Source organism: Bos taurus, chromosome 12 (assembly GCF_002263795.3).
Source record: "Bos taurus isolate L1 Dominette 01449 registration number 42190680 breed Hereford chromosome 12, ARS-UCD2.0, whole genome shotgun sequence".
NCBI classification, from domain to species: domain Eukaryota; kingdom Metazoa; phylum Chordata; class Mammalia; order Artiodactyla; family Bovidae; genus Bos; species Bos taurus.
In genome coordinates, this window is record NC_037339.1 from 11,514,107 (window position 1) to 11,527,448 (window position 13,342).

The 13,342-nt window shown below is 36.0% G+C and overlaps 1 protein-coding gene across 10 annotated transcripts in view; it reads left to right on the forward strand.

Moving 5' to 3' along the window:
* Positions 1-13,342, forward strand: part of NAA16 (N-alpha-acetyltransferase 16, NatA auxiliary subunit) — a 63,879-nt gene that overhangs the window by 35,187 nt on the left and 15,350 nt on the right. For 8 of the 10 annotated variants that reach the window (NM_001103100.2, XM_059892090.1, XM_059892091.1 and 5 more), the window contains 3 exons: positions 9,137-9,209; positions 11,324-11,493; positions 11,834-11,986. In NM_001103100.2, coding sequence (NP_001096570.2) covers positions 9,137-9,209; positions 11,324-11,493; positions 11,834-11,986 — 396 coding nt within the window. Of the gene's footprint in view, positions 1-787; positions 919-9,136; positions 9,210-11,323; positions 11,494-11,833; positions 11,987-13,342 lie in introns of those variants that run through there. The other 2 variants (XM_059892098.1, XM_059892097.1) reach the window with 2 other exon arrangements.

Sequence of the window (13,342 nt, forward strand, 5' to 3'; positions counted from 1 at the left end):
CATGTTGTGGCAAATGGTAAGATGTCATTCTTTTTTATGGCTGAGGAGAGTAATAGTCCATGTATCACACCACATCTTTATCCATTTATCCGTTGATGGACATCTAAGATGTTTCCATATTTTGGTTATTGTAAATAATCCTGCAGTGAACACAGAGGTGCATCTGTCTCTTTGGATTAGTGTTCTTGTATTCTTTGGGTTGAGATTATTTTCTTAATTTAATTTTTCAGTTTTTTTTTTTTTCTTGCTAGTAAGTAGATTTTTTTTTTATATTGTTATATTCTGCAGCCTTGATAAATCTGTTTACTAGTTGTTACAGTTGGTATAATGAATTCCTGTCATGCACAAATAGAAAGTTTTATTTCTTCCTTTACAATTAGTATCCCTTTTATTTATTTTTTGGACTATTTGTTCTGTCTAGAACCCCCAATACATGTTGAATAGAAATGATAAGAATTGACGATTTTGTCTTGTTCTTAGTCTCAATGGGAATGTGTCTAGTCTTTCTCCATTAAATATTGTTTTAACTATGGATATGTTTGTATATGCCATTTATGATGTTGAGGAAGTTCCTTCCTACTTCGGGTTTGTTGAACATTTTTGTTTTGAAAGGGTGTTGAATTTTATCAGATTCTTTTTCTATGTTTATTGAGATGATCATGTGTTATTTTTTATTCTGTGGATAATTATGTCATACAGTAATTGATTTTCAGATGTTAAACAGCTTTGCATTAGTGGGATAAAACCCACTTGGTCATGATGTGTAATTCTTTTTATGTGTTGCTAGGTTCAATTTGAAAGTGAAAGTTGCTCAGTCGTGTCAGACTCTTTGTGACCCTATGGAATCCATGGAATTCTCCAGGCCGGAATACTGGAGTGGGTAGCCTTTCCCTTCTCCAGGAGATCTTCTCAACCCAGGTATCAAACCCTGGTCTCCCACATTGCAGGTGGATTCTTTACCAGCTGAGCCACAGAGGGAGCCCAGGAATAGTGGAGTGGGTAGCCTGTCCCTTTCCAGAGGAACGTCCAGACCCAGGAATCAAACCAGGGTCTCCTGCATTTGGGATTCCCTGGGGGGCTACAGTCCATGGGGTTGCAAAGAGTTGGAGACAACTGAGCGACTTGACTTCAGGTTCAATTTGCTAGAGTTTTATAGCGGATTTTTGTATCTGAATTTCTAACAAATACTGTGTAATGTCTTTGGCTTTGATATATCAGGGTAATAATGACTTTATAATGAGGTGGGAAATTTTCTCTCCTTTTTTCTTTTTTTTGAGAAGTTTGTGAAGATTGGTGTTGGTGTTAAATATTTGGTAAAATTTACCAGTGAAGCTGTCTGGGGCTGTACTTTTCTTTGTGGGTTGTTTTTGATTACTTGTTTCAACTATTTATTATTATTCATTTCTATTTCTTCTTATTTGGTTTCTGAGATTTGTTTTTCTAGAAGTTTGTCCATTTAAATGGTCCAGTATTGGCATATAATTGTTAATCATATTTCTTTATAATCATTTTACTTCTATGAAGTCAGTAATAAGTAGTGCTTTTCTTTGATTTCCAGTTTTAATAACTTGAGTCTTTTTTTCTTGGTCAGTGTAACTAAAGGCAGCCAGTTTTGTCAGTCTTTTCTGAAGGCTAAGTTTTCGATTTGTTGACCCCTCCCTCTGTTTCTATTTCACTAGTCTTCAAATCTGGTCTTTATTATATCCTTACTTCTGCTGGTTTTACATTTAATTTGCTCATCTTTTTGCAATTGCTTTTTAAAAAATTTATTTATTTTTAATTGAAGGATAAATCAAGGTTACAGCATATACTTTAAAAATATTTTGGGGGGCTTTTAAAAGAAACCAAAGTGACCCTGGTAAGAGGTGGAAATTAATTCTGGACTTCCATTTTCACCTATAGGGGAAAGTACTTGGCAGTTTGCTTAGCTGTTCACTGTGTCAGACTCTTGAGTGAACGCAGTGAATCATCACGGTTTGCATGGGTGGTTACAGGTACATTTGATTCCATAGCATCTGGACACCGATGCATAGGTGCGCTGAACATGGGTGAGAACATGGAATCTGAGTGCTTGGTGAGACAGACTGGTGAAGCGCAGCTGTCTCAACAGAAAACGTATGGCTGTCCATACACGGGAAGGGAAGGTAGGCTGCTTCTAAGACAGCCTTTCTTTCTTGTGTTAAATCTGCCCATAACTGTGAAAATATGTCAAGATCCTCATTCAGCTGAAGGACCTGTTGAGGTATTTGTGACCTTTAGAAACCGATGACAGTAGGCCCAAAGAGTTACAGAACACTTGGCCTGTTCACTGCAGAAAGAGAATCATCGTGAACATTGTTGAAATATGTCTGTGGAAAGTACTGAATTGTTTGGCTCTGGTTACTGGGAAACACCTATAGTTTGTTGCTGGAGGTGGAGGTAAATTAAGATGTTGATCCTGGAATATATTGTCTCTAAGTATCTTTGTTTCTTTCTTTTGAATTAACTCAGGTGGGTATAAAATTGAGTTTTGTGTCTATTTACTAACTAACTTTAATTGTGAAGGTAAGTTAGGGGAGAAAATGAAGTTTCAGAGTTCTGTCATCATTATAAAAATGACATCACAGTTAATGGACAAGCAGAATGATTCTAAGAATGCTTTATTTCCTATATACTTCTGGAAAACTAGGTGTTTTAGAAAACTATATATGGGAGTAATTACCAAGGAAAGCAAGAGTTTGATTTGTATTTAAGGGCAGTATAAGGGATTTTTTCTTAGATGCCCCAAATAATAGAAGAACTACATTAAGAATGTTTCTTAGATTCTGCAGACTGAGGAGGAAGAAGAGAAGAAAAACAGAAAGAGGGGAGTTGCTCTGGCGTAGGGGGTGACTTTGTAAAGGCTCATGGCCAGGAGGAGGTCCCTGAGCTTGAGCCTGCTCTCAGCCTGAGACAGCAGACAGCCACTATTCCTAGGGCTCTCCTGGAGAAGAGGCTGGTGTCAGAATAAAACACTGTCCTATCTGCCGTCCTCTTATCCCGCCTCCCCACACCAGGCTCTTTCTAGCTCTGTCCACTCCTCTTATAAAAGCCCTTTTGTCTAACTCTGCAGATCTTATGGACACTGGTTCTTTCTGTGGCAACAGCCAGCTCACAGCACTAAATATAGCCCTTTCCCCCTTTTGCAATAATTATTGCAAATACAGTCTCTCTGAAAAAAGGAAAAAGAAAATTTCTTAGAATCCTGGATTTCTCACTAAAGGAAAAAAATTCTGTTGTTAAAAATTCCAAAAGGCATTATTTGCAGTGGTAACAGTGTCAGAGTTAGTATTTTTCAGATATGCTGATCAACCGTTAATTGTAATGACGTTCATGAATTCATTTCTTGTTTAAAAACAATTAAATTTTGGGAGAGGGAAATAAAAGCAAGTACTTTTCCTACCTGGGAAAGTGTCTTAGTATAGTGTCATGTCAACTTATTCATTAATCCCTTTTACAATTTTTGCCGAATCTATGTAACAACTACAGTGTTATTTATTTAGTATTTTTCACCAAATTTGATTATTTTTTTTGTCTTTCATAAAAGCCAGATGTGTGTTAATACAGTTTCTATAGTCATAAAGTAAAAATCTAATATTAAAATATAACTTTAAAAGTTTCAGTTGGTGAATTAGCTGCGTGGTCACCCTTTGGGAAATATTGGTATAGGGAAAAGAGAATTGCTGTGGAATCAAGCCTGGTTTGGAATCCTGACTCCATCACATATTTGCGTGAGCACTTCCCTGATTCTGTTTCTGGATTATAAAACTGGAGCAATTAATACTGAAAGAGTTGATGTGTGCTTTAATTAAATGATTAAGTTTGTAAATTCCGCTCTCTCACCATCCGCACCCCGTCACAGGTCATCTCTGCAAGAAGTTACTTTCATTTTAGTGTCATAGTTCTTGGACAGTTCAGCTAGCTGCTTGGGGACCAAAATTGTCCCTTATGTTAATTGTATATTTATTAGAAATTAATCCAGTTTTGGTCCTTGTTGATAAACTCTTGTGCTTGGTTTTCTCATTTGGATTAAAAAAATTTGAAAAGACAGTTTCAGTGGCTTTCATGTTTTACAGTAACATTTTAAACTCGATCTGTATTTATATTGTGAAAAATTGTGTGTCGTATATGTGTTGTAGGACTTTGTTTTAACGTTAATAAAGAATTCTTTTAACTCATATATAAGAAAAGCTGGTTAAGGGCAATCAATAATTTAGGGGAATTATCTACAATAGTCACATTTGCCCATGTTAGATTTGGTTAGCAAAAGCAAAGCTTTTTCAATTCTGGTCAAATATAACTGTTAGAAGAAAGTATTTAAATCAGGAGAAGGTGGTTGAACTTTGAAATATTTTCAGTTCATAGAAAATTTTGTATGATTTTAAACTATTTTAAGGCTTGAAGTTTTATTGTGATATTAGATACCTAATGTGAGTAGATTGGACTTCTTGATTTAAATGCCAGTGGAAATACTGTTTTCAAGACTAGCCATTACTTATTAAGTTGTAGAAGAAAGAAGTTGAATATACAGTTATATTGTACAATTGACTATAGTTATATGGTATACAATTATATAATTGAATATATAATTATACAGTATAATTGCAATGTAAATGGTAAGTAAACTTGAAGTAAAATGGATCCTTTATACCTCAGTAAAACTCCTTAGACTAACTTTCATAGATAAGTTTGGAAAATTGAATTTTTTAGTTAATTACTTAGTGAGTGACTATAATAACACATTTTTTAGATTCAATATATATGCCAGGTAAACCAGGAAGGACAGTGATCTTTGCAGTTTTTTATTTAGAACATTTCATGTGAACTTTCCATTACCTTGATTTATTCCCTCAATTAAATCTTGTTTTTGAGTTCTGAAGCTAGAGATTCTATTTTATTCAGTAGTATTTGCACTCTTTTATTAAGAGTGTAACATTATTATGTGTAACTTCAGTATTTTGTTGTACTTTTTAAAATTATTAAAACTAATTTTTAAAATGTATTCCACCCTAGAGATGCAAAAAGGTACACCCTTACTTAAAAGTCTACTCTAGCTGCAGTTTTAGTAACTGCCAGTAGATGGTAGTGGAAGTTCATGAAAAACTTTTTGCTTCTGTAAGTTGAGTGCTGAATTTCCGTAAGTTGAACCTGAAGGTTTTTTTAAAGTTACACATACTCTGAATGAAATTAGTCCTGATGGCTTAAAAATGCCTAATACTTTTTATTTTGCTTAATAGTAATAGTCTTATTGCAGCATTTTAAAAAAATCAGTTCTCAAACCCTAGGGTGTATTAGAATTATTTATAGAGGGTTTGCTGAAAATGTTGCTAGACTCAGTTTCTGATTCTCTAAATGTGGGGTTTGCTCAGAAATTTGCATGCCTACAGATTACCAGGTCATGCTGATGTTAACATTTATGATATTAATGGTCAGAGGATTGTGCTTTTTGAACCACTTTTGTCATTGTTTTATGTGGCGAAATACACTTAACCTAAGGTTTACCATGTTGACCATTTTTAAGTGTATGATTTAACGGTATTAAATACATTCACCTTTTTTTGTAACCATGACCACCATCCATCCCCATAACTCTTTTTATCTTGTGGCACTATTAATAAAACTCTGTACCCATTAAATAGTAACTCTGTTTTTCCCTCCCTCTAGCCCCTAGCAACCACTATTAAACTTTACAGCTTTATGATTTTGACTACTCTGAGCAACTCATAAAGTGGAATCATATGGTATTTGTCTTTTTGTGACTAGATTATTTCCTTTTGCATAATGTTCATCCGTGTTGTAACACATTGCAGAATTCTTTCCATGGCTGAATAATACCTGTCATATGTCTCCCCCACATTTGGGTTGCTTCCGCGTTTTGACAGTTAAGAGCAATGCTGTGTACATGGGTGTACAGATATTTCTTGGAGACCTGCTTTCAGTTTGTTTGGATCTATAGCAGAAGTAGAATTGCTGGGTCGTTTGGTGGTCCTGTTTTTAATTTTTTGAGGCACTGCCGTACTGTTTCCACGGCAGCTGTACCATCTTCCACCAGTAGTGCACAGTTTCCATTTTTTTTTTACATCCTTGTCTGCAGTTGTTATTTTCTGTTTTTTGTTTGTTTTTAGATAGCCATCCTCCTGGGTGTGAGGTGGCATCTCATTGTAGTTTTGACTTGTATTTCCTTAATGACTGGTAATGTTGCAAATCTTTTCATGTGCTTACTGGCTGTTTGTATATCTTTGGACAAATGTTTGTTAAGTATTTTATCAAACATTGAATGGGGTTTTTGTTGTTGAATTTTAGTTCTCTTTGTATTTTGGATACTAAGCTCTTACTAGATACATGATTTGCAAATATTTTCTCCCGTTCTGGGGGTTGCCATTCTGTGGATGGCATCTGGTTGTACACATTTTTCACTTTTCATGAAGTCTAATTCGTCAATTTTTTCTTTTGTTCCCTGGGCCTTTGGTGTTAAATCCAAGAAATTGTCAAACCTGATACTGCGGAGCTTTTGTCCTGTGTTTTCTTCTAAGACTTTCATTATTTTAGGTCTTTGGTCCTTTGGGTTAATTTTTGTATGTGGAATTAGGTTAAGTTCACCTTCATTCTTCTGCAAATGGACATCCAGTTCTCCCAGTCCATTTGTTGAAAAGACTTTTATTTCTCCATTGATTGGTCTTGACACTTGTAAAAAATCACCAATGTGAGCATTGTTTCTGGACTCTAGATTCTATTCCATTAGTCTCTATGTCCATCTTTATGCTAATACCACAATGTATTTTTTTTTTTTAATTACTGTAACTTTGTAGTATGTTTTGAAATCAGAAGTGAGTCTTCTTGGTTTTCTTCTTTTTAAAGATTGTTTTGGCTATTTGGATTCTTTGAGAGTCCAAATGTTAGTTTTAGAACGGGCTTGTCTATTTCTGGGAAAAAACATTGGGATTTTGATGAAGATAGCATTGAGTTTATAGGTCTATTTGGGTAGTATTGATATTTTAATAATATTAAAATTTCTAGTTCATAAATATGGGATGTGTTTCCATTTATTTATGTCATCTTGAATTTTTTTCAGCAGTGTTTTATAGTTTTCATTGTACAAGCCTTTCACTTCCTTGGTTAAGTTTATTTCTAAGCATTTTATTCTTTTTGATGCTATTGTGAAAGAAGTTGATTTAGTAATTTCCTTTTCAGATTTTTTATGTGTGAAAGTGCAGCTGATTTTTGTGTATTAACTTTCTGTGTCTTGCTGTTTTTTTGGGAAATATCTGCAGAGAAAGTTTTACTTCTTCTTTGTGTACAGTTTGGATGCCTTTTATTTCTTTTTCTAGCCTTCCAGCAGGAGGACTTGCAGAACCGTGTTGAGTAGATGTGATGAAAGCAGGCATCCTTGCCTGGTTGTGTATCTTAGTAGTAGAAATACTTTCAGTCTCTCCCCTTTGAGTCTGATTTTCGCTGTGGGTTTTTCATGTTTGTCATCAATTATATTGATATAATTTCCTTCTGTTCATGGTTCAATAACTGTTTTTATAATGAGAGTGGTGAAATTCATCACATACTTTCTGTGCAACAATTAAGATAATTACGTGGGGTTTTGTCCTTCATTTTGTTGATATGGCATGTTATACTAATCAGTTTTTAAGGTAAACTGTCCTTGCATTCCAGGAATAATTCCTCCTGGTCACGGTGTGTGATCCTTTAGCATGCTGCTGAGGCCTATATGCTAGTATTTTGTTGAGGATCTGCATCCGTATTCATCATGAGTGTTGGTCAGTAGTTTTCTTGTGGTGGATTTTGGTATGAGAGTAATGCTGGCATTGCGGAATGATTTTGGAAGTGTTCCCTTCACTTCAGTTTTTTGGGAAAGTTTGGTGTTAGTTTTTAAACTGTTCAGTAGATTTTACCATTGAAGCCATAGGGTCCGGGGCTCTTCTTTGTTGGTAGGTTTTGATTTCTTGTTCAATCTCCTTACTAGATATAGGTCTATTCAGATTTTAATAAACATTCTTTTAAAATGATCTTTGTTTAAATATCTTATTAAAATAATACAGCATTATTGTTACTTTTTTTTAAGACTGTATTCATATTCTACTACCCTAATCCATTTGGTCATATTTTCAGTAATGAGTGTAAATTCTTTCTTTTTTTTGTTTATGTTACGTATTTCCCCCCACTGTTAATATATTGTCCCATGTATTCCTTATTGCCCTTCTATCTGAGAGAATTACACCATATAGTGCAGTATTCTTATCAGAAAGATATATAGGCCTGAGAAGTGTTTTAATTTGGTATTTTGTTTTTTGACTGCTTTCAGTGGGACGGTATTAAAATAATTCTATATTGATCACATACTGTTATAAATTTTAATTGTTTTTCTTCACTTTTGACCTTTGTTTTTCTGAAGTTCATAAATAAGATGGCTATATTTTCTGATGTATTCTGAACAGGTAACATCAACAGACATTTAAAACAAACTGTACACAGAAGCTGCTTTTTTCCTGCGACTTCTAACTCATGTCACTTTTCTTTTGTACTTGCTGGGCATAGCATGTTTGCAGTGTAGCTTATGATCTTTTAGTCCTACCTAAGTATAGCATTGGAATGAAAATTTATTCAAATAATCACTGAAAACAGTTTAAACCTTTAATTACGAGTTTACTTAACTTTTTCCATCAACTCACTGTGTAGTTTAGATTATTTCACTTGACTTTTTTTTTTGTATTGACATTTTAGAAAATCTGAGAATATAATGGCTTACAACTTCACCCTGTGACAGTGGGAAGCAAAAAGCGATAAACTTAATAAATTATACAGATGTGTTCTTTGGCCAAAAAGGAGTATGTGGTAACTAGTGATAATTTGTCCATTAGTTTCATAATTTGAAACTCGATATTGAGATGAGAAATTAATGAGATTCTGTTTTACTATTAATAAAGAGAGCAGTACATTTTCTGTGTTTTTCTCATTTTCCTTCCAACATGGAGGGTGGGAGTGGGGAAAGCAAGCATCTCAATTTATAGTTAATTTATTGTTCTGAAATAAACTGTATATTGTTTCCAAATCTAATCCATAAAAAATAAAATACTATTAAAGATTTTTTAAAACTATGTTTCTTTAACAGATTTCCATAATCCAGGAGCTGGTTACTAATTATGAAACCTCTCTTAAAACGTGTGACTTTTTTAGCCCTTATGGTAAGTTTAAATTAGATTGAGTTGAAATTTGATTATTCATTTCAGTCCATTTTTAATCACTTACGGTAAAATTGTGTTCATTATGTGCTACATGATAGCTGTTCACTAGTTTTTTAATTAGTGAATGAAATGAGAAGAGCACTTGCAACCTAAAGTAATTAAAAATTTCCATAGTCTTGTGATGTGGGAATTAACCTCATTTTAATATGAGTAAACAGAATCCCACGTGGTTGAGTAGCTTGACCAAGATCCAGTAGTTAATGTTAAGATGTGTTTTTCCTGACTTCCTAGTTTTTTGTTCTTTCTACTTTTATGTTTGTGTGCTCAGTCATGTCCGACTCTTTGCGACCCCGTGGACTGTAGCCCGCCAGGCTTCTCTGTCCATGGGATTCTCCAGGCAAAAATATTGGACTGGGTTGCCATGCCCTCCTCCAGGGGATCTTCTGACCCACGGATTGAACCCACATCTCCTGCTTTGCAGGTGGATTCTTTACTGCTGAGCCATGGGGGAAGCCCTAATGTGTCTTCCACAAAATTAACTCTCATACCACATATCTTAACACCTAGTCCACATGCAAATTTTCCTCATTATTTAAAAAAATGTGTAATTGGTTTCTTTGAATCTGGATCCAGCTTAGGTCCACAGTTTACATTTGTTTGTTATGTTTCTGATATTCTTTTAATCTTGGGTGGTACTGTCCTGTCTTTCCTTTCTCCTCTTTTTTTAAAGGCTGTTTGTTGAAAGGTCATTTGTCTCGTGGAACGCACCATGCTTTGAATTTTGCCAATTGTTTTCTCATGGTAGTGTTTAATACATCTTGCTGTCTTCCATATTTCTTACAAACTTCAAGTTAGATTTATAGGCTCTTTTTTTTTTCCTTTCTTGCATGTTGTGCTGTACAACATACAAGATCTTAGTTCCCCGACCAGGGACTGAACCCTTGCCCCTGCAGTGGAAGCACAGAATCCTGAGCACTCTTCCTCTGGGGAAGTCCCCTAGGTTTATAGGCTCGATTAGATTTGGGTTCCATGTGAATACTTCATAGGTGACACTTTGAACTTCCTGTTACAGCACATCTGAAGGCCGAAGGCATTCTCGTTGTCTCTCTTTTTGTGAAACTAAGATTCATCAGAATTTAGATGTTTGTCAGCCTAATCTGGCCATGCAGTCAGTGTTTCTTAGTGGTCACTTACCTGATGATTTTTGCAGCCACTGCAAAAATTGCCTTGATCCCTTATTTCATTCTGATCATCATTCCTTCTGCATTTATTAATACTAGCTGGAGTTCTTGTAAAGAACTTTTCCTCCTCAGATATTTGACCCCCCCCTGAAATACAGTGTATATAAGAGGAGCAAGATAAATGCTTGGCTCTTTGCTCATATTTATTATTTGTGTCTTAATTTATGTTAATTTGTGTGTTTGCATTGTCGTTTCATTCGGTCAGCTAGTCTAGGAGACCTTCTTGTCTTCTGAGGTAACATGAGTAAATTCTCCTTTCTGCTCTTCCTACCTCGTTTTATACCTGTGTGTCTTCCCTTCTGATACCCATTTTGAGAGCTAGGTGTTTCTTATTTATTCTTCTGTAGTTTCAGGGCACAGAATGGGGAGCCAGATAGAGGTCAGATGGTTGGTTGTGACAATCTGGTCAAGAGTGTACCCTCCTGATACCCTTCAACTTTGGGTTTCCCTGGTCTGTGTTGAGGCCTGGACGGTCCACGTAAGCTCTGGCAGTTCTTGCCTCTGTGGAAGTTTTACCGTGGTGGTTAGGGACGTGTTTTCTCCAGGCTGTTTTCCTTGGTTTTTCCTGGACCTGCTGCCTTAATGCTGTCTGCCTGAGAATCCGTAGAGTTAGGTTGATCTGCCTCTTCTCCCAGACTGTTTCCTTGGCATGAGGTGTGGGTAGAAGCTTGGGAAAGCAGCGTCTTTGCTCTGCTCGGCTACTGCTTCCTGAACTTTGTGACTTGAGGTTGTATCTCTTTCTGTTGAAATTGGTCATTTTTACTAGATTTTTATTCTAATAGTAATTGATTTCATTATGCATTGGGAGAAAGAAAGCAAGTGAGTTGCTTCACTTTGCCTCATTCCTTATAATAATTTTGTGTTTGATTGCAGAGAATGGGGAGAAGGAACCCCCAACGACACTACTCTGGGTTCAGTACTTCCTGGCACAGCACTTTGATAAGCTTGGGCAGTATTCTTTGGCTTTGGATTATATTAATGCTGCAATTGCTAGCACTCCAACTCTAATAGAATTATTCTATATGAAAGCAAAAATTTACAAGGTAAAATCTTGGTCATGTTTTTTGAATAGTTAAAGAATTTGGCCATTTTAAGGACCCATGGAGTTCTTTCTGTGTGGAGATAACTTTTAGGGCACCCTGATTATTTATTCTCAATACGCTAATAATCCGAAGGAGTTTTATGTTGCATAGTCATATAATCAGTGTTAATCATTTCATTCAGCTCTTAGTAAATATGAATTTTAATGTATATAAAAATTTCTAGATAGATTTGACAGAAATGTAACATTTCTAATTTGTCTTTAAGAACGTTTTCTGTTGTAGTGTACCCATATTCTCTTAATCATAACAGTGATGTCTTTAATACTTTCATCTCTTAAAGCATATGGGTAATCTCAGAGAAGCTGTCAAGTGGATGGATGAAGCTCAGTCTTTGGATACGGCTGATAGATTCATCAATTCCAAATGCGCAAAGTATATGCTTCGGGCAAATATGATAAAGGAAGCAGAGGAAATGTGCTCCAAGTTCACAAGAGTAAGAAATAGCATGTCATTGTCTGAGTTAGTAAAATTAAACTTAAATTCCCTGGTGATGTGTGAAGTGTGCTGCTATAGTTCCTCGGAATTCACTTTTGTTGTCATTTTTTAAATCTTGTTTAGCGCGTATCCTAAGTGTGATTTCTTACTGTGGTTGATGAGTGTGCATGTGCTTCTGGTGTGTGTGTGCTAAGTCGCTTCAGTCTTGTCTGACTCTGTGCAGTCCTATGCACTGTAGCCTGCTGGGCTCCTCTGTCCATGGGATTTTCCAGGCAAGAATGCTGGAGTGGGTTGTCATTTCCTTCTCCAGGGGATCTTCCTGACCCAGGGATCGAAATCCGTCTCCTGTGTCTCCTGCATTTTCAGGCAGATTCTTTACCACTGAGTCATCTGGGAAGCCCTGTAGAGATGAGAAGTAAAGTACAATTAGAAATGAGGATATTTAAGTTAAATAAGTTCAGTGGTTTAAAAAACAACAACAACAAAACACCCACGCAGCAAACCACAGCCAACTAGGACATGTCTGAAAAGACCCAGGAGAATGGGAAAGAAGGGGAAAGTTCAGCTGTTTGAGGAAAGTAGTTCCCAAAGTCTGGGGCTCAGCTTGCTTGTCATAATCGCCTCCAGCTGTCCACTCTTTAACAGGCTGCTGTGCTGTGTACAGAGCTGGTTAGCTTATCCACACTGCTTCACTGGCCAGGCGTGTCCCTGACGGTGGTGGGCAGCAGTGAGCTGGGGGAGGAGGGCTGCTCGTGACTTCCCTATCAGTTTATATCTGCTTTGTAATACGTAAGTGAAGTGCTCCTATTTCCTTCTTGCAAATTTTTCAGTTTATAATATTTGTAGAGTTGCTGAGGCAGGTTGAATAGTTCTAGTTGGTAAAGTTTTGAAATGAAAAATACGGTAGATTTCTTATAAACATAGGTAGTTATCAAACGATGGAATATCTGTAGCCATGAAGAAGACATAAAATACCACCATAATTTTATTTACCCAGAGATAATTGGTTTTTATACTTTCAATGAGAATTCTGAAAATTAAACTGATAACAACAGTGGGTATGAAAAAGAAATGAAGACTGAACTTACGTAAATATACCCGTATCTTTGCTGTCATTCTTGGGGTCCTGTAACATGCATTTTAAATAACTGTTCTCCATTGTGACAGAGCTCCACGTCCCTGCACTGAGACCAGGCACTCTGTGCTTTGCATTCTCCTGGGATACACACTTAGCCCGAATTAGCGAATATTCTTTTTATTTAAAAATTTTAATGTATTATTGTATAATTCACTACTGCTCATTGTCATAATAATCCTCATAGACATCGTTGTGAAAGGAAGTGACAACTGATGC